This window comes from Mytilus trossulus, chromosome 3 (genome assembly GCF_036588685.1).
Source record: "Mytilus trossulus isolate FHL-02 chromosome 3, PNRI_Mtr1.1.1.hap1, whole genome shotgun sequence".
Classification (NCBI taxonomy): Eukaryota; Metazoa; Mollusca; class Bivalvia; order Mytilida; family Mytilidae; genus Mytilus; species Mytilus trossulus.
Window position 1 is genome coordinate 67,241,689 of NC_086375.1, and position 23,163 is coordinate 67,264,851.

The window sequence follows — 23,163 nt, forward strand, 5'->3', positions numbered from 1 at the left end:
CTTTAATGTTGTACTCTTACACCATTGTCAGAGATTATGGGGAGGGTTGAATAATAACAATTATTTTAAACCCTGACACATTCAGTATGTCAGCTGTTCAAAGTCAAGAGCCTGTAAATCCAAGTAATTGCCAATGGTTGCTGTTGGTTACATCTATTTTTCTTTAATTGTTTTGTCATATATTAGGTCATAAGTTTTTTCATTTAAATTTTTTCACCAATGTCATTTTGTACGTGCATTTTAAAACTGGCTACCATTTTAAAACTGGCTACCGGGGGTATATAGCAACAGTTTTGCTCATGATTTATGGTGGTACAATGACAAGTAATTTTCTAAATTTCCATCATTTGGACTCTGTTGAAAGTTGTCACATTGGCAATCATACCAAATCTCCTTATCTTATAATATGTGTAAAACAAAACTTTTTCATAAACCTATGTTAAAAAATGACACACTAAAAATGTTCCTTTACAAATTATGTTTGCGATTTCATTTTTCACAATTTGAAGTGAGCATATCTACAGTAACTTCCCAAGATGTGTCCATATGGGCAATTTCTAAGCAACGAACTATTTAAAGCCCTTATAGAAACAATTGGAGCTAAAAATTGTGATGGTAAAAGCTCATGTAAGCCATTTGATGAGATATGCTAAACCAGATGCTCCGCAGGGCGAAGCTTTATACGACCGCAGAGGTTGAACCCTGAACGGTTTGGGCAAGCATGGACACAACATTCAAGCTGGATTCAGCTCTAAATTTGGATTGTGATTAAATAGTTGACACAGCATAGGTTTCTGACACAGAATGAATGTGTTCCAATGAACTTAAATTTTTTGTTTTCTCTTACAGCAATTCACTATGCTGTTGAATATTAATCCTCTCAAAAAAATGTTTGAAGAAATTTTCTTTTTATTTATGAAATTTAAAATGAGAAAATTGAACCCAATTTTTTTATTCACATCCCCCTTTCCCTTATTCCAAAACTAATCTCAATTAAAATTTCTAATGGAGTTTGCAACAATAACTACTCATTTAAATATATCATAAAATATTAAGATGTAAAAAAACTGCTTGTTATCACTGAGTGGTAAAGATTATTTCAATTTATCAGTTGGTAGTAAAAAGTGAATATACATTGTATATTGTATATAAAAAAGATTTAAGTTGATACTGGACAAAGAAAGATAACTTCAATTAAAAAAAATTCTTGCAATTGCACAATATTGGGCAATTAGATATGTCTTGCTTACTATTCTGGACAAAGAAAGATAACTCTAATTAAAAAAAAATATCGCTATTTCACAATATTGTGTAATTAGATATTTCTTGCCATTGCGCAATACTGTGCAATTGAAAAGACTTGCTATTGCACAATACTTAATATAATAATTTTAGATCCTGATTTGGACCAACTCGAAAACTGGGCCCATAATCAAAAATCTAAGTACATGTTTGGATTCAGCATATCAAAGAACCCCAAGATTTCAATTTTTGTTAAAATCAAACTAAGTTTAATTTTGGACCCTTTGGACTTTCATGTAGACCAATTTGAAAACAAGACCAAAAATGAAGAATCTACTTACACAGTTAGATTTGGTATATCAAAGAACCCCATTTATTCAATTTTTGATGAAATCAAACAAAGTTTAATTTTGGACCCCGATTTGGACCAACTTGAAAACTGGGCCAATAATCAAGAATCTAAGTACATTTTTAGATTCAGCATATCAAAGAACCCAACCGATTCATTTTTTGTCAAAATCAAACTAAGTTTAATTTTGGACCCTTTGGACCTTTATGTAGACCAATTTGAAAACGGGACCAAAAGTTAAGAATCTACATACACAGTTAGATTCGGCATATCAAAGAACCCCAATTATTCAATTTTGATGAAATCAAACAAAGTTTAATTTTGGACCCTTTGGGCCCTTTATTCCTTAACACTTTCACTACTGAATTTATTTTTTCCGCGGGTTTCTGTGGCCGAGGCAAATTTGCACGCTCAGATTCCCCAGCCTGAATTAATTTCGTGACCGGTGCCTCAAGAAAAGTTGCAAATTGAAAAACGTGCTCTAACTCGAGAACGCAGTCTCAGATCGCATAAACAACTGATACAGAAGTTCAAAAGGTTGCTCTGTAAAAGATTTTCCAAGTGAATTAAAATTAAAACAAAGAATAATGTCTTTACAATGCTTGAAAGATCGGTTTTTGTTACCTTGTTAGCTCAATGTTGCCAAAATGTCGACATTCGGATGTACTTGTTTACGTTAAAAATGTGTTTAAACGGATAATATTCAGCAAATCATTATTACCGAGTCTTCTTATTTATCTTATCACTCGTTTTTGTCATTTAAACATCGTCTATAGCAAAACCGAAGCTTTTTATCTCTCACAAATTGACCGTTTGACTTTTCGTTTCCGACCGCCATTTGTATTGATGAAAAGACAACTCTGTCAATCGACGAACGACTACTCGTTTTCAAAGTGATAGATCAGTTTTACGATCATTTACGGATACCTTGTTGATATTGAAAACACTGGTATTAAAGAGTGTTTTTAAACAAACAAGATATGTTTGTTGTTTCATTTTCCCTGGTAAACATTACAATAATTTATAAAAAAAAAATTTAAAAAAATCTGCTGAAAAAAAATATTTTTAGTGCAATCAGACATATATACGTCTCTGGTTCAATTAGTACATGCTGCCTATTTTAGAAGAATAAAAAAGCAGAATATAGTTGGTCATGATCTTTTTAAAAGTAGATAAAACAAAATAGATTAATTAATTTACCAGGGTCAACCATTATAATATATACAAGTACTTTTGTAGTTGGTCTTTTTTTCAAAGGTTTGGTGTTTTTTCAACTTCCTCTATTACCAATATGCAACAGCTTTGTTCTAGATTTTCTGATTGTGTAATTTGAAAAACCTTAAATCACTGAGTATATACAATATATTAAATTACTATTTTAATTATGATAGATACTTTAGAATAGTTATCATATATATATATATATATACATTGTAAGCATGTGAAGAATAATCACTTACACAATGGATTTCTTTACACATGTCTGTCATATGTTTCATCCTTTCTTGATAATTCAGTGCAGTTTCATTTTTCACATATCAAGTCACAAAACTTAAGATTTTGATAAAAAATTAAGCAATATCTTCCCATTTATATAATCAGTATTACAATTAACTAAGAGAATTTGATAACTAAATCATGAACTTTCAACAATAAAATTTTAATAAACAACAAGAACAAATTAAATACAGCAAACTTGACTTTTCTCTTTATTGTTCCAGTTTGAAGGCATGTGTGTGAACTTATGTCTAGTAATGGCCTTCCCCTGCTTACCCCAGCACAAAATATCTATTTATCAATCCTTTTTACCAGCAAACAAGACAACTGAAGAAATTTTAGGTTGGATGAATGGTAAATAATAATTATGTAGGCATTACAAATTTAACTACATGTATCCCAAGTAAAATGAAACATACTTTTTTGAGCCCTTGCAAGGTTTTTTGATAATAACAATAATTAATACTAGATGTATTGGTCAGACACCCCTGTTTAAAGTGTAGTCAACAATGGCAAAGAGGTAGTTTAACCTCTTGCAAACTGGTCAACATTTATTACTCATTTAACTTGACCAATATATATATTAAATCAACAAGACATTTGTTTTGATCTTTAGAGTTTCAACTAATGAAACAACAGGTTTAATATTACAGAAAGGATCAACATTTTGTTCACTTAATCAAGTTTCATTTACCATGATGGTCAGAGAAATGAAGGTACCATAAAATATGGGTATACCTAGCTGTCCCTAATCATTGTACAAGAAAATATTGAAGTGACCATTATTGGATCTGTTAACCAATATAACTTAGTACTGGTATGCAAGACCAAGAAATGCTTTCATTTCTGATTTGTAGCTCCAAGGCATTTTTTTGTCATTTGGCCTTTGTCTTTGTAGTGAATATGAAAATAGGGAGATGAGGTATGATTGGCAATAAGACAACTATACAACAAAGTTAAAATACAGTGGATGTAAGCAATTAAAGGCAACCATATGGCCTTCATCAATGAGAAAAAATCCATAATGTAAAGTCGGCTATAAAAGGCCCGCCAGATATGAGAAATATTAAACAATTCGACCAAGAAACTAACTGTCTATATATATAGCTACATGTACTTGATTACAAAACAATTTAATAATCTAAAATGAAAATGAAAGAAGTGAACCAACAACAACCAGTGAACTACATGCTCCTAACTTGGGACAGGCACATAATGAGTGTGCCAGGGTTAAACGTTTTTGTGAGCGGTCAACCTTTCCCCCTTATCTGGGATAATGTCATAACAGCACCTATAAATATCAGGGGAAAGCTTAAAGTTATCAGTTTTGTTAATTTAGAATGCATTCAAGAAAAGGATTGTCCATATAAAGTTGCCTGAAATCTGACACCTCCTTTTCAGCACCCATGACATGACTTAGCTCAGTATTCCCACAAGGAGCAAATATTATGTGAAGACCTTTTTCAACACTACTAATCTCATTGGTTGTGCCACCAATCACCACCGTCTCCTCACCAATTAATATTAACCTCCTGCTCCCCTTTGGCTTTCTCATTTATATTTGACTCACTATAGCCCTCACTATCATCTTTCCCCTGCTAATTCTGAACCTTTCCCCATAAAGTAAGACCTCTTGTCCGGCATTTATAATTACATCATTTTCACTGAACCTGCAAATTTTAGTTTCGTCTGATATCATTTTCACACTGCAATACTAGCAGACGAAGTTTCAATTCCTAAACTACTTTCCATTTCGTTCATTGTTCTCCCGTACATTCACAGCCCTATCCGCTTATTTCACCCGATACTTAATCAAAGTGTATGTGTCACCCGAGTACCAGCATTTCAAAGCCATATCTCTGTTCCCTCGAAATCGAGAATTGTTTTTGTAGCAAAGCCATGAACGCGAAAAACTTACTTGTCTAGTTCCGATTTTTGGGGGGAATCAAAGGCTTTAAAAAGATCGCCATCATATGTATTTAAGATATATTGAATCATTTATTTTATTATATATTTAAAACTACCTAAGAATTATAAAGGGCTTCATCAAAACACAGAAAACAGCTGTACTTCCACTCCTCGTTATCGAGAGGAGCCATTTTGAAACCCCACATGACCTCAAAACGTGTTTCCGGTTCTAATTTTAGAAAATAAAATTTTCCGATTTGATTTATTTACTTTTCACGATGTTTTTAATGCTGTTGAAGAACTGAAATAATACCCTCAGATATCGTAGATTTTAATTGAAACATTGATTTTAACTGTTAAGAACGGTAAATAGCGGAAAATTGCGGCTTTTGTTGGGACAACATTTATGTATCCTGAAAGATACACTCGCCCTGCGCATCGTGTATCCTCAAGGATACATCCGCCCTGCGCATTGTGTATCCTCAAGGATACACTCGCCGCGAAAGGGTTAACTGTTGGGACCAAAACTCCGAAAATCAATACCAACCTTTCTTTTATGGTCATAAACCTTGTGTTAAAATTTCATAGATTTCTATTTACTCATACTAACATTATGTTGCGAAAACCAAGAAAAATGCTTATTTGAACCCCTTTTTGGCCCCTAATTCCTAAACTGTTAGGACCAAAACTCCCAAAATCAATACCAACCTTCCTTTTGTGGTCATAAACATTGTGTTTAAATTTTATTGATTTCTATTTATTTTAACTAAAGTTATTGTGCGAAAACCAAGAATAATGCTTATTTGGGCCCTTTTTTGGCCCCTAATTCCTAAACTGTTGAAACCAAAACTCCCAAAATCAATCCCAACCTTTCTTTTGTGGTCATAAACTTTGTGTCAAAATTTCATAGATTTCTATTAACTTAATCTAAAGTTATAGTGTGAAAACCAAGAAAATGCTTATTTGGGCCCTTTTTGGCCCCTAATTCCTAAAATGTTGGGACCAAAACTTCCAAAATCAATACCAGCCTTCCTTTTATGGTCATAAACCTTGTGTTAAAATTTCATAGATTTCTATTCACTTTTACTAAAGTTAGAGTGCGAAAACTAAAAGTATTCGGACGACGACGACGACGACGACACCAACGTGATAGCAATATACGACTAAAATTTTTTCAAAATTTGCGGTCGTATAAAAACTGACATCTAAAATGAACAAACTGAGAAATGAGGTCATTTACGCAATTAAGTGACATCAACCCAACCGGCAACGACAAAAAAGATAATTTTCATGGGGTACATCGCCTTATTAACAGATTTGGATTTCACAACATTGTCTTTAAGTTCTCAACACACAGATCAAGCAAAGTAAAACTATATTACCAATGTTATTTGGACCATTGCAACTGATACATGTATATGTAAATCAAAATGAGCAACTTTTGAATTAGTGAATATTGCATTCCTTTCTTGAATCCAAATCTAAAGGCAACAAGTTTTTCTTATACCATTTATGAAATCTCCTAGCTAAACTTACTAATAATAACCAGATTTTTTACTGTACTTTACAGGAATGACCTAGTTCTAGAATTATGCACAGTGTACTTTAAGCAATAGATTGAGGCAATTTAAGTCAAGTTTAATTTAATCTATTGTTGATTTCTGCCTTATGCAGGAAATTCTAGAATATTAAGGCTAAAAAATGTGTAATGTAAAATATTCCTTTTGATATTGCCTGAATCACTTCATCTGAATTTTGTAAAGTACTTTATTCCTACTCATAATATATGACTGTTCTTGAGTGACAGTTCTAGGTTAATACATACTGTACTATTTGCATTGGGCTGAGACAATTACTACTAGATCTTGATTATATCTCTTTTCATGACTCTTCTATATATAGACAATATTCATTCTAATTTAAGAATATCTTTAGAATATAAATAGCTTCAAAGTGATTTCTAATTCCATTTTCTTATAAAAATCAAATTAGCTACCTCCTGAAATGGTGCCACTATTTTTAGATAATTCTAATGACAAATTTATCCTTTGTTGAGAAAAAAAGTCTGATTTCTGGTGTCAAATATGTTATTCTTAAGTTCAACTAACATCAGAAATTATATTTATAACACATGATAGATATTTTGTAATTTCCAGTAGAAGCTCAAAAGATATAAAGCATTTGAATATTTCAAGCTTGTGCATTAATGATATAATCCAAAAATAAGGTTTACTGTGTAAATTATAATTATTTTGCAGATGTCAGCATAAAATTGTAGCCAACAATCAATAAAATGTCAAAAATGAAATTTGCAAAATCAGCACTATCGAACAAATCTGTTAATGCAAAAATTATATAATTTACTAGCTTGTTTGGCAATTTCTCTTGAGTGGAAATCTGATTAAAATTAGTTATCAACAGGGTCATGACAGGCCAATCAATGCAGTATTCATAAGTAAAAATTAATAATATTGTAATAATCAAATGATAATTAATTAAGATTCAAATTCAGTCTGGAATTGCCAAACATATGAATCAATCTAAAATTATCAAAAGTGAAAATGTGAACTCACTGATAGAAAAAGAGACAGAGAGACATTTTATAGGAGAGTGAATTTACTTGACAAATTTAATAGTATCATTTTATATAATTTTCAGTATTTTAATTATTTTATGTTGAAGATTTAAGATTTTGCAAGTGTAGATTTTAGTTGTAAACAACAGGGGTTGGCTTTAGTAGTGGTAGTTCTAGAGAGTAATAAATTGTAATCAATTGTTTATTGACCACTACATAAAACATTTAGAATTCTAATATTGGCCAATTCGCATTAGATTTACCTTTTTGTTAATATGAATTAAAAGGTCTTTAAGACAGTAAAGCAAATTTGACGCGAATTGCAATTCGAATTAGAATTGACGTAAAACAAAACGTTTCGAATGCGAATTAAGCTAATTGGAAATTAGTAAATGCCAATCAAATTCGAATTACATGTGAACTCATCATTAAATTTAGAATATTAAGTAATAGGCTAAATGGTCAGTTAATTTGATTATAGAGTTTAGTTTGATAGTTTGGGATGACTTTGAGAATAGCATTTGTCATATAAACATCTATTGCTGGAATTATTCAATATCATTGTGAATCTGTCTTATATGAAAGATGTCGTATGTTTAATATACAGTTATAATTATATAATGGAGTACCTTTATAAATATGTGAGCTAGCTATAGTGAACCAAGCCAGTAGTGAGTACCCCCGTCTCATAGCTTCTTAGTTAACGTTAGAAAACACCATTGCTACATAATGATGGTCAAGACCATTGCTACAATTTGAACATTACCTGACTACTGTCAATTCATATATATTGTGGGCACCACTTTTGGTAGATTCAGGAAAAACTGGGTTTTTGTGTATATTTGATTTTGTGATTTTGCTTAAGTCTGCAAACAATACAATCCTATAGAAAACATACTAGTATACTTCTTTAAATATTAAAATTCCCATTTTACCTTAACCCATCAAGTCACGAAAATTCACTGGTTTTCCACAAATAATGAATCAACAGTGTATTTTTTTAATAGAAAGAAAGTCTTACAAAATCAAAACCAGAGAAAAACTAGGTTATCCTAAGTTATACATGGGCTTTGAATATATATTTATGAACACAAATACATCAACATTATCTATCAAATGAGGTGAGGTTGTAGTTGATAAGATTGGTGCACAGACGTCAAGTAGGACACAGACACTTCCACAAGTAAACAGTTTGATTCCTTATTGTCTCCTTCATGAGTTATTCTACAACCGAAGACAAAACAAATCAAACCTGAACAAATAGCATAGAAATATACTGTGAATGTGTAATTTGTTATTATTTACAATCATCATTCAATTCTACAGCCAGTCTTCAGGTTACAATCAACCATTACTTTTAAAAGATATTCAAATTTAGACTATACATGGTAAATCCTGATTGGTTGATATGTGCACCTATTATTTTTTATTATTAGAGACTTTGTGCACTCTGCATAATACCAAAGGCAAAATAATATATTTCCTTAGCCCTATAACTGAACTGAGAAGTCTTTTCTACACTAGAATGAGACACATATTTTTAAGTGCAAAAATGATAGGCAAAGTATGATAAAAATTACATTCATAAAAGCCATGAGAACCTACATTTACCAAAAATATACTATTCTAAAAAAAAATCTTAAATTAAAGCAATTAATTTTCTAAAGTCTATATCTAGATAAGATTACCATTGCAGTCTATGAAGATATTAATTGTTTTTTTTGCCATCTTCAAAACGTGTACCTCATTGCTCTCTTCACTCATTACACAAACTTTCAAAATATGTGTAATGTCTATATTTTTATATGTCAATTAGATTGATATCAAATGTGGTCTTAAATAATGTTTTTTGTTATCTCAAATATCATGTATAGGCAAATTTTACAAATAACATGACATTTTTTCTATCCTACAGCCCGATGCAAATCACAGGAATATCTACAAATATTCTGAGAAATATTCTTTAAAACATGATGACCTCATTAACAGCTGAAATTGTTTTATAATCCAATGAATTAATTTACGCTCAGAAGAAAAATTCACTGTCGTCAGCAAGAGAAACTGACGATTTAACTGACATCATATATTATACCCCAGACTCTCCGATTAGATTTTTCAATGACGCCATTCTTTAGACATACAATTATCCATCATTGGTGTCAATGAACTTTTTATGAATATCTTTATGGTGTCATTTGAGAAATTATCATCATCTTTTTAATTACATCTTAGAAAAAAAATCAATTAAAGGATTTTTCTCATAATTTGTGAACAAAACATCTGAAGAAAGTAAAAACCATGAGGTTGTATGATGCATAATGATAAATTAGTGACGTACAAATATAGAACCTTAAGCCTACAGTGTTAACATATTGATTAATGGTTTCTTTGGATTGAAAATATAAGAGTCAATGTTTACTGGTGAGAGATACTTATTCCTCTAGCCATTTTCTTAGACCACAAATTAGGTCTTTTTACATACATCAACAGACAGTATGGGATAAATATGAAAATTGGTAAAAAAAACCATTTTTAAACGTTTAGCTTTATTATTCAAATGCTATTGCTATTGCAAAATTTTATCTTAATTGTATTTTTTTCTAAAATTGCTAGTGTAGTGGTAGTGCTTTGAAATATAATGGTTAAAATTGCATCTGGTGTGATTCAAACATTCTCCAAGTTGAGTGGAGTTTCTTCTCAAGCTTAAATTTTAGGTGCAGTATTTTTTAAGGACAAAAAAATATTTGTGTTTCAAAAACTTTCATCTGTGCTAAAACAGAAACCACAAAATAAAGCTTAATCTAAACTCTGCCTTATGCTAGAAGCCCTTTCCATATTTTGAAAGTAACAACATTTATAACAGACCCTTAAACAAGAATGTGTCCAAAGTACATGAATGCCCCACTCACACTATCATTTTCCATGTTCAATGGACCATGACATTGGATAAAAAAATATAATTAGGCATTAAAATTAGAAAGATAATATCATAAGGAACATGTGTACTAAGTTTCAAGTTGATTGGACTTCAACTTCATCAAAAACTACCTTGACCAAAAACTTTAACCTGAAACATGCACTTTCATTTTCTATGTTCAGTGGACCGTGAAATTGGGGTCAAAAGTTTAATTTGGTTTTAAAAATTAGAAAGATCATATCATAAGCCAAATGTGTACTAAGTTTCAAGTTGATTGGACTTCAACTTCATCAAAAACTACCTTGACCAAAAACTTTAACCTGAAGCGGGACAGACGGACGAACGAATGGACAGACAGACAGACGAAAAGACGCCCAGACCAGAAAACATAATGCCCCTCTACTATCGTAGGTGGGGCATAAAAACTTCCTTATCCAGTTTTTGTTCAATTGGTTCTAGAAAAGAAGAACTTTGAACTTTAACCTGTTTAGTTGACACTATTTTTGGCCCTGTTAAAACAACATAAGATTTTTATTAAGACTATAAACAGTAAGTAGTTTCTAAAGAATACTACTTCAAGGTTTGTTGTCACATCACTTGTTCTTGATGAAAAGCAATGCAGTTTTTTTCAATAAACTATGACATACTGGACATCAAAGTTATAACACTTTACAGCAATCACAGGAACATATATATGGCATGTTTAGTTTCAATTGGTTCATTTGTCCTTAAAATATAAAATATTCAAAAATCAAACTCATTATACCCCTTTGTTGGTCCCTTAATTTAAATACATGCATAAAACTTGAATTGTTTTACATTGTCTTATTGGGGCCTTTCATAGCTGACTATATGCGGTATGGGCTTTGCTCATTGTTGAAGGCTGTACGGTGACCTATAATTGTTAATGTTTGTGTCATTTTGGTCTTTTGTGGATAGTTGTCTCATTGGCAATCATACCACATCTTCTTTTTTATATACATCAATGGAAATAAAATCAAAATAAGCTTTCCCATACAGTTTCAATATAATTTAAAGCTCTGCTGGCGTTACTATGAAGTTCTGATTGGAACAAAAATCAACAGACCCCCTATGCAACATATCCTTCAAGTTTGGTTTCAATTTGTTAAAAAAATTTTAAGAATATATTTTCTTATGTTTAGTCAATCAGAGACAATCAAGGAGAGTCAAATTGATGCCTATTAACAACACTTTACTTGGAAGTGACCTTTTTTTAAGGATGGATCTCTACCTAGTTTTATTTCATTCTGTTCAGTAGTTCACAAGAAGAAGACTAATATTTCATATGACGGACCATGGATGCTCAGTGATTGTAAAAGCTCACATTGGTTTTGGCCCAGCCAATTACCAGTACCCACATCACACCAGTATGTAGATTCCTCTGTGTTTGTGCTTCCATCATTTATTTCTACAAAATTATGTATTCACATACTGCCAGAACAAAAAAGATTCATGAAAATAATAAGGAGACATTTTTATGAAATTGACAATATCCTCATTTTCATATCTATAAATGCCTATTGGGACTTTGTGAGTCTGGGTTGTTGTTCAAATGATGTTTACCCAATTTTTTCGGTAGTTCATATGTTAAAGAGATTCCTTATTGTTTTTCATCTAAGAGAAAGGAATGATAGCTGTTTAAAAAAAAACTTGTTTTCTTCCTTTTACAAAGGTAACCTTGGCCACTGTTTTCATTAATAACATATATCTTATCATACATGCTCCCGTATTGACAAAATATCAATGACACTGTAACAAAATTTGATTATGATTTAATACGAAGATGAAAGATTAGTCAGAAGAATATGAAAATCGAAGCTTAGCGGTTATACTGTCGGTAATACTGTCTTGCCATTTAATAAGAGGTTTCATTACAAAATTGACATTTTGTTAGTGACGTCTTTTTGTAATGTCACTTGCATTTTCATGGTTTGATGGTTAAGAAATGAATATAACAAAGAGGTTTGTCATCCCCTTAACACAGATAATTGTATTATCTTAGAATTTCAAAGGCTACAAAAAATGTTGTAAGAGATATTTCCAATGTTTTTACCATTACGCTGGTCAACCTAAGAATACTGAATGGGGCATTTCTTGATTTTCAGTCATCGCTTCTTTTTGTCATTAAAAATAATGAAATATTTGTTCGTTATTTAGTCTAAACGAATTATCTCCTGTAGGTCCTAAGTGACACCAATTAGTTAATGATCACAGCTGACTTAAGACTCACGTTGAAAGTTGTTATGGTTATAAAGGTCAGCTGATCAGGACAGAAATTTAGGTTAGCTGACCAGAATAGAAAATTAGGTCAACTTCTTGACAGTTATTGAAGAGGAAGTAAGAGATTTGATCAAGGCCGTAACTACCCTTGAGGCAAGTGAGGCAATTGCCTCACTAAAATTTCGACACTGATTATTTTTTTTATACAGATATATAAATATAATAGTCATTTGTTGTTCTGTCTCAACCTTAATTTCTATAACTCAGCATCTCAACGGGGAATGTTTCTCGATTACATTAGCCTAGTGACGATAATAATCATGGATCTCTATAGTTAAAACAGACTCTTGCAGAAAAAGGAAAAGCGACACTGAAGGTAAAGAAGGAATAATTCTAGTAAACTAGTTTTTTTGTGAACAAAAACTGAGTATTGAATATAACTTCATTAGAACAATCCAAAAACGATAAGTAGATTAACAAATCAAATACTGGTCTTCGGAAGGGGGCAGTCCTGTCTGCATATTCATTTCTCCGTTTCGCCATCTTTCAACAAATCAAGTACTGGGCATTGCAAGGGCCAGTCCTGTCTGCGTATTCATTTTATGAACTTTAATCTTTCTCTTTACAGATAAATAAAGTATAAATAATATGAAACATGCATGGATTAGTTTTTATCCATGTTTCTTCAACCTTAAAAGTTGAAGGAATATCCCATATTCTAATTTGATATTATTGAGGAATGGTAGAACCTTTAACACAGGATTTTGACTTTACTTATTCGGGACTACGGAATTTTGTTTCTTTATATTCGGGGTTTCGGAATCGGGAACCCCTAACTCCTAAATTTATAGATTCTGGAACTAAAATACCACCAACTATTTCCAGAAATAATTTGAAATTACGGACCTACATGTAAACGTCAAAAACTCCATTCCAATTCCACTGTACCCATATCATATATACTTACTCTGTTTTTTATATGGTCGGGTTGTTGTCTCTTTAAATCATTCCCCATATCCATTCTCAATTTTATTACTCTATGATAGATAGAATCAAATACATGTATCTTACCTCATTCTATCCCTAGTTTGTCTACTCTTTGTCAGCAAAAAGCGAGTTTAATATTTTGTAACTGCGACTGTATGATGGTGCTTACAGGAAAGCTTAATACACTTTTGCAAACAAAAGTGTTACTACGGATGCTGCTACTGAATTGCTGATGGAGAAGGAATTGGAAGAAGACATTGATCATTGTGTTAATGATAATGTGCTATCTTTAGAAACACAGACTGCCCTGAAACGACTGAAAACTTGGAAAAGAGCATGCATGAGTGGCATGAGATTGTGCGGTCTTGCCATGCTACATGTTCATAGAGATAAGGATATCAGGAGACCAAATTATGATTCTGAAACGATTTGACTGAACTGGCCATAGAAAAATTTGGCAAACTCTACTGAATCGATGTTTGTTCTATGTTTTGGCAGCAGACTCAAATCAGTGATATTTGGATGATTATCTTACATATAAATTTAAATAAAGTTGTTAAAAATTTAGTGTTAGTAAAAGTCTTAAAATATGAAAATTTTATATAAAAAGTGTCCAAATTCAAAACATTATCAAACTCTCTAAAAATGCCTAGAATGCAGGATTTTGCACCATTCATTTCATACCCTCAAAAAAAAAATTTTAGCCTCGCTTCGCTTGGCTCAATTGTTTTGCCTCACTAAAATAAGATGCCTAGTTACGGCCTTGTTGATGTACTATTAATTGACTGACAGAAGAAGTAAAAATACACCAAGTTTTTAGTTCTAAATATCTCTGTATTTTAAAATACATTTGTTGAATATATGAAAGAAAACCAAAGTAACAGTTTGTTTTCAGGGTGCGAAAGGTATAACCAGAGCAAGAAAACAAAGTAGGATGGACAAGAAAAGAGTAATACTGGGTAATAGGATTTTTAAAACCTTATTTTTAAACAAAATAAAAGAAATATTGTAGTTTCATGTATAATTGCTATATTTAAACATTTATACAGATAAAAATAAAGTCTTTTTCAGAGTATAAATAAAAATTCTATTCTTTCTTTTGCATCTATAACATTTTTGCTAGACATAATTCTTTCTATTCATCATATGATATTCTTAATTATTCTATTCATAATGAACAGTAGTGACCATTTTTTGGCACTCATCATTTTTTCTTTAAAAAAATAATGATTTGTTATAAAATAGACAATACTTGCTGTTCACCCATTTATTGTCTTGCTGTTCACCCATTTATTGTCTTGCTGTTCACCCATTTATAAAATAAAAATCATCTACAGAAGCCAAGAAGTGCATCAATAGATTCTGAATTTATGGTTACTTCTTTAAACTGAAGTACTTAGTATCCACAGGAATCATTATTTTTTCAAGCTAAAGTACATTCTAACAATGCACCAAACTCATCCATTGCCCTCAGTGAAATGACCAAATTATATGACATTCATTATCTGTCTTCATTTCTGACAAGATTCCAAACATTTAGTTAACTGTCCATAAATAAGACTGTTTTTCCATTAAAAGAAAGGATGTATGAGGCTTCGTTATGAAAATGACAATCAGGAATGACCTGCAGCTGAAGGATTTCAAAGAACTTTTTCCATCAAGTAGATTTCCTTTTATTTTGTCATTTTTAACAGTGTATTACTTTTATCAAGTATGTTTGATATGAATTTGTCAAAAAAGGATAATTATTATTGAGGTTTGTTCAGTGCAAGTTTTTTCGTTGGCAGGATTAATATGACTATGAGTTTATTCAGTGCCTTTTCAACTTCTAATGAGTAAACTTGTTATAAATCATCAATTTATAAAAAAGTTATCTGAGTACAATTTTAAGATGCCTCAAAGAAATGTCTATATGATTATATGCAAAAACAAGGAATAAGCTGTCAAATTCACAGCAAACAATTGCAAGGGCCTTTCATGCTTTTTTTCCCCTGCCACAATATATACCTATCTTTCAATCTACACAGTATCAAGTATACAATAAAGACAAAAGACAAAAATCATCAATATCATACTTGACCACCATTTTGCCATCAGTAAAAGTATATTTAAACTTTAACATTGGCTGAATGGTTCATAACTTCAGAATCATAAGTAAGTGCATGGAAATATAGATTCCTACACTGCAACAAGTGTATTACGATTTATCTCCACTAGAGACAGTAAAATTTTATTATTTAAAGCGTGAGGCTTGCAGAGCTTTTTAAATAATTAAATTTAACTGTCGAGAGATGAGAAATATCTTAATACACTAGTTATAGTGTCGGAATCTGTTTCTCTAATGACTGAACTCATTCTTTTCAAAGATTTTCAGAAACTTGTGTTTTTTATATGCGACGTCATCAGGCCAGGTTGCCTTTTTTCATGATGTCACAATAGGAAAAACAAAATAAGAAAAAAACAAAATATTTTCACGTCATAATCAAATTTTTACTAATCATTTGCAGAGAACAGATTTTTCACTATGGGGAGAAATATTTTTCGCTTATTTTTGTGCTTTTTTCACATTTCCTGACTGGTGTGAGAAAAATATTTCTCCTCACTAGTGAAAAATCTGTTCTTGGCAAATGATTAGTCGAAATTTGATTATGACGTCTAAATGATTTGTTTTCTTCTGAATTTTCCTATTGTGACGTCATGAAAAAAGGCGACCATGCCTGATGACGTCACATATAAAGAACACAAGTTTCTGAAAATCTTTGAAAAAGAAGGATAAATACCATTAGAGAAAAAGATTCCTACACTATAACTCGTGTATTACGATATTTCTCTAACCTCGGCAGTTAAATTTTAGTTATCTAAAGAGCTCGGCAAGCCTTGCGCTTTAAATAATAAAATTTAACTGTCTCGAGTGGAGAAATAGCGTAATACACTTGTTGCAGTGTAGGAATCTATATTTCTCACACCGGTCAGGAAATGTGAAAATAACACAAAAATTAGAGAAACAACATTTAGTGATAACTTTTTATCTATCAAAGACCATATATAACACCTGAAAAGCAGACTTGTATCAAAAAAATCAAAATATGGTGTCCAATTTTTAGGTTATTCTGATTATCTCTTTAAAAAATTAATTATTATTTCTGTTCTGTTAAATTTCATTTTCTAGTAAGAAAGTTAACAATGGCTTTTGTTGTCAAGTGCTAATCATTAATATTGAATGTGTCCAGCATTAGTACTTAGATCATGATCAATGACAGATAACAGATCATACAATTATCTAAGGACAAATTTCTCAACATATAATAAGACAATTCTGGTCTGACAGATACAAAACTTAATTAAAGTAAAATAAACAAGAGGCTCTAATGCTGAGTTCACACGTAATTCCAATTTGATTCGCATTAACTAATTCGCATTAGTTTAATTCGCATTCGAAAATTTTTAAGTCCTTAGGTCAATTCTAATTCGAATTACAATACGCTTCAAATTCACTTAACTGTCCAAACGACATTAACATTTAATTCGCATTGACAAAAGCATATATATGTCTAATGGGAATTGGATAATTTCGAATTAGCCAATTCCAATCAATTTGAATTAAAAAAGAAGAGTGTGTGAACCAGATTAGCAAGTTCGATTCAAATTCAATTTGAATTAAATGTCCATGTGAACGAGGCATTAGAAGCATTGAACTTTATCAGGTTAAACTCACTTTGTGTCAGAAACCTTTGCTGTGTCTTATATTTGAACAAATATTCAAGCTTGCCCCAACTGTTTCCACCTCAGTGGTCATAACAAGCTGTGCCCTGCAGAGCATTTTTAATTGGCAATTCTTTTATTAATTTAAATTCTACTTATCAATGATGGATTGTTTGTTGGTGTTTTATGCCACTCTCAGCACTATTGGCTGTATTGTTGCAGTCAAACTTTTATTGGTAAAGAAAGTACCATGAAAATCCTAGTCAATAAGATTGGAGTAAAAACAACAAACTGCCATGAGCAGTAACTTCTTCTAGCAATTGTCAAGATAGAGAAATAATAAAGGGTATTGTTCCCTTGATACATGGTTTATCTATAAAGAACCAGAATTTCTTTATGTGCATTCCAATCATAACGCTCTTTTCTATTTTATTATTATCATTTCAGCAATTTTCTCTATGTTTTTATTGTTTGTAAAATTGGAAAGAGATAGGTGTTTCTCACAATCTAAATTTGATAGCATTATTAGCAAGCAGAATTTCAATAATCAATCGTTTATTTGGTATTTTTGCACATTGCTTAAATGCACTCAAAAAATTCAGATTTTATGTACCATTTTTTTTTTTCTATTATAAATTTCATATTTCAGATAAGTTTTATAGCACTTAATTAAAGTAAGCTTACATAAAGCATTAAGATTTCAGGTCAAATATAACGATGCCATAAAGTTTCATATGACATTTTATAACAGACATAAGACTAAAAAGAATAATTAATACCAAGACAAACTAAACAATATTTTTCTCTTTACTACCGGTAGACTTTCGTCAGGTTACTAGTACAAAAAAAATCAAGACAAAAGGATGTATCTGAGTTAATGTTTTGTCTAGGGACGACGTGAACTGCAGTGCATGCCAAGGAAAAGTAAAGGTCACAGTACTAGGAATCAGGTCGAACATCAAAGTATATGTCTCTTCTCTTACTGTGTCCTCATTATCGCAACAATAGCTTGGAGTAAAGACACATCTGGCATCTCGTGAGACTTCCGTTAATTGTAAACAAAATCTAACATCATGTTATTAGTAGACAATCACCTTCGTCACTTTCTGACCTAAACAAGTCATATGATCAACTCAGGGATGCTCTTTGTTCTTAAGATCAAGAAAGTATTACTGGTAAATGACATTGACTTATTTACCGTATTATCAACTTAAAAGTGAACTTGGATTAACATGTTAAACGCAATACGTAGAACAAAAATTTTAAAAAAAGAATGAAAAAAAAATTGTGGAAAAAATTTGACAATAAAAAAGATGTGGTATGATTGCCAATTAGTCATCTCTCCACAAGAGACCAAATGACAACAATGAGAAAAGCCCATACCCTATAGTCAATTCTCATACAAATTAAAATAGCAACACTGACCATACCACAAACCTGAAATGTAAACTATGCAAAAGATTCAAACTAAATAGACAATTACTGAGAAGGCAGGGTCAAATAATCACTATGGAATGAGATGTACCAAAACTTATACAATTGTATACCAAATATCATTGATATACCACTATTGGTTCAGGTTTAAATTAAGAGCTAATTTTAAACTTTAACAAATTGCAGCTGAAAATTAAAACCTACGTCTAGTTTTTTTACTATTTCAAGGAGAGACGAAAGGAGGTAGGTTTAAACGGTTGAACCCTGCCACATACTAATATATCTTTCCCTTATCAGCATTCTTGTAATTGTTTGTATTATATTTTTTTGTCAAATAAAACCAGATGCTCCGCAGGGCACAGCTTTATACAACCACAGAATTCGTACCCTGAACAGTTGAAGAAGAAGTATGGACACCTTACATTCAAGCTTGATACAGCTCTGAATTTGGATTGTGATTAAATAGTTGACACAACATATGTTATGGTAATAAACCTTGTGTTTAAATTTTATACATTTCTTTTTACTTTATGGTGCTAAATCCACGAAAAATGCTTATTTAGGCCCCTTTTTTGCCCCTAGCTCCTAAACTGTTGGGACCAAACTCCCAAAATCAATCCCAACTTTCCTTTTGTGTTCATTAACCTTGTGTTTAAATTTCATAGATTTCTATTTACTTATACTGAAGTAATTGTGCGAAAACCAAGAAAAATGCTCACTTGAGCCCTTTTTTGGCCCCTAATTCCTAAACTGTTGGAACCAAAACTCCGAAAATCAATCCCAACCTTCCTTTTGTGGTCATAAACCTTGTTTTAAAATTTCATAGATTTCTATATACTTAAACTAAAGTTATAGTGCAAAAACCAATGTGTCTTCGGGACGACAATGACAACGACAACGCCAACGGCATAGCACTATACGACCGCAAAATTTTTGCATAAATTTTTTTGCGGTTGTGTTAAAATGGAATTTTCTTCCTTGGTCTAAATTGTTTATTTTGTAAATGTTCTGGGCTACAACTGCCTTGACTGCATTTCTTAAGACATGCATTTTAAGTGTACAGTGGATCACATAATTGTGTTGATCTTTATCTATCATTTGGGATTTTATTTTTCGTTCAGTCTCACAGAGGTAAACCACATATTGCCTTCTATTGATACACAGTGACATCTAGATGTTCATAACACAAATTGATGCTAATCAAATATATCACTTTTTCTTATTCTGGATGCATTTACATAAATTTTGATAAACCACATGTTGATTAAATTTATCTCCTGTAATTTCATGTCATATCCATTGGAAACATTATTCTCAGCAGTTTCCATTGCTTCATTAGAGATCCAGAGTCTACCACTTTACCCCATGAATACAATATTTACCTCATTCTTGATAGCTACATTTCCATTTTTTTGTAATTAATTGTGATATCCATTTTAGTGAAGTATAAATCAAATATAACTTTGATGAGATGGACAGCTATTACTGGCCTTTAAGTCATACAAACAAACTTAGTTTGAATGTTGGTCTATAGGTTCAAAGATTTTATCTAATTACTTTATTTTTAAATACCTCATTTTAGAGTCTTGACTTGTAGTTCTCAAAATCTTCTTCTAGCAAGCACAGGATCAATCCTGAAATACAGTAAAAATCACATTGAATTTAATATAATATAAATTAAAGACTGATTTTTCAAATTCAGTCCCTTAGAGAGCAAACTTATAATCAACGCAATATATATTGAGCTTAGGAGCAAAAGTGATTTCCCTACCCGTACATCATTTTGTACATGTTACTATTTATACAAAAAATTGTTCTAATCCTTTGTAAGAATCTAGGGATATCACCAGGAAAAAATCTTTTCAAAATTTATTTTGGTTTATTTATGGTAACAGCCGTAACCACAGACAAAGTGATCTCAATATCAAAATGAATTTTCCTATCGTGAAATGTGACATAATATAACCAAGTCAATGTGCAATCCAATTCAACAAATTTCATTTATTCCCAATAAATTAAGATGACTGATGGACTGACAAGTCAACCGATAGACAGCAATGACAAGTCAACCGATAGACAGCTATGACAAGTCATCCGATAGACAGCAATGACAAGTCAACCGATAGACAGCAATGACAAGTTAACTGATAGACAGCAATGACAAGTCAACTGATAGACAGCAATGACAAGTCAACCGATAGACAGTAATGACAAGTCAACCGATAGACAGCAATGACAAGTCAACCGATAGACAGCAATGACAAGTCAACTGATAGACAGCAATGACAAGTCAACCGATAGACAGCAATGACAAACCTATATAAGACAGCTTCATTGTTGATGTACAGTAATAATTTTGGTGTCATCACTTAAATTTTACTTCTTACAATTCTGATTACTTTTTAAAAAAAAATTCATGAGAAATTGATCACAGGGCAGGATGGTAAGAGTGAAGAGGCGGGTTGGGTTATCTGCCCTTAAGTTGGTCATTAGGTGCAAAAAGCATCAATTTTTACTATTCTTCTGACCTGGAAGACTGAGAAATACTGATTTATATGCCTCATGTAATCTGCAGGTTGAGTGAACCCCAGTGAACCAATGGACTCAAAAGGTGTTGTATTCAAAGTTAATCTGATCTATGTATGGTAGTCAAAAGAAGGCCATTTCTATCAAAAGTCCTGAATTTGCTGATTTTTCTCAATTTTGGCTTCGCCTGGACCAGCAAACGAAAAATGTCATTTCCTTACTGTATTTTAATTATAAATATGAACAGATTGTCACTTTTTTTTCAAGTTTTAAGTCTCTGTACAGTGTGCCCCAGACTCAGACTCAGAAGGGAAGCACAATCCTCAGAAAAACAGTTGTATCGGATTGCATTCATCATCATGAGGTTAGTTTTTTGGCTCAAACTGCACCTTATACCTGATATTAAAGCATGGCAAACAAATTCTATAGGTTGAAGGAACAATTGCAATAATTTAGAAATACATATACCATTCAGAGCCATTCAAGCCAAAAAATATTTTGGTAGAGGCCCTAATATTACTTTATGAAAATGGGAGTGTCATTGATATGTTTGAAGTACAGTAATAGCTGATTATATGGTATTTGGTTGACAAGAAAAACTCTAAATTTCTTTTACAACTAGACAGCAACCAGAAGATTATATAAACTCGTGTACTTTGAACATTGGAGATTTTTTTATTTAAAGTTAAGCTAGAATTTATAATGAAGGACAGACAAAACACATCAATAGATTGGAATACCTCACAACACACCCATAGATGGGAATACCTCTCAACACACTAAAAGATGAGAATACCACACAACACACCAATAGATGGGAATAACTCACAACACACCAATAGATGGGAATACCTCACAACACACCAATAGATGGGAATACCTCACATTGTACCTTTTGGACCAGATTTCAGAGTAAAACACACCACTAGATGGGAATACCTCACATTGTACCCTTTGGGCCAGATTTCAGAGTAAAACACACCAATAGATGGGAATACCTCACATTGTACCCTTTGGACCAGATTTCAGAGTAAAACACACCAATAGATGGGAATACCTCACATTGTACCTTTTGGACCAGATTTAAGAGTAAAACACACCACTAGATGGGAATACCTCACATTATACCCTTTGGGCCAGATTTCAGAGTAAAACACACCAATAGATGGGAACACTTCACATTTTACCCTTTGGACCAGATTTCAGAGTAAAAAACAAGAGTACTTTACAACAGACAAAACATAAATTAATCTATATCTTTAGGTCAATGGCCCAGAATTAAGTTCAATTAAATTCCATCTTGGCTCTTAACATATCCTTCTAATGTAACAAAGGCTTCCAGCTAAGTCTGTCTGGTTAAAAGTTGTTTTCAGGTTTGATAGTAAACAAAAAACACAATAATTAAGTGGATCATGATGTGATTAAACAGCCTTTACCTTTTTTGTTGGTCATTAGGTGGAAAAAAGTAAAAACCCAGACTTCAGACTCCCAACGGAAATGAAGCGACAATATGAAACAGCTGTAAGCAGAGGTTACATATATCACAACTACAGGACACTTACATATGAGTGTTGTAATTACAGACAAACAATGTCCTAAACTTTGTCAGAAATGGAATTATAATGTTTTTATCATTATAAGCTTTCAAATTTTAATATTCTATTCAAAAATTTTAATATCTTATTAAAAAAAAAAAGTTTTTTCATGTAATGGTTTTCTCTCATTTTTTAACATGGGTATAGGCAGGGACAAATATGTTTCTGGTATAAGTAATCATTTGGTATC

The 23,163-nt window shown here is 31.8% G+C and overlaps 1 protein-coding gene across 4 annotated transcripts in view; it reads right to left on the reverse strand.

The window, feature by feature from the left end:
* Positions 1 to 23,163, reverse strand: part of LOC134712192 (protein dispatched homolog 1-like) — a 78,847-nt gene that overhangs the window by 31,505 nt on the left and 24,179 nt on the right. For all 4 annotated transcript variants that reach the window (XM_063573501.1, XM_063573497.1, XM_063573499.1 and 1 more), the window contains one exon: positions 20,425 to 20,486. In XM_063573501.1, the coding sequence (XP_063429571.1) occupies positions 20,425 to 20,429 (5 nt within the window). In that variant the 5' untranslated portion in view covers positions 20,430 to 20,486. The remainder of the gene's footprint in view (positions 1 to 20,424; positions 20,487 to 23,163) is intronic.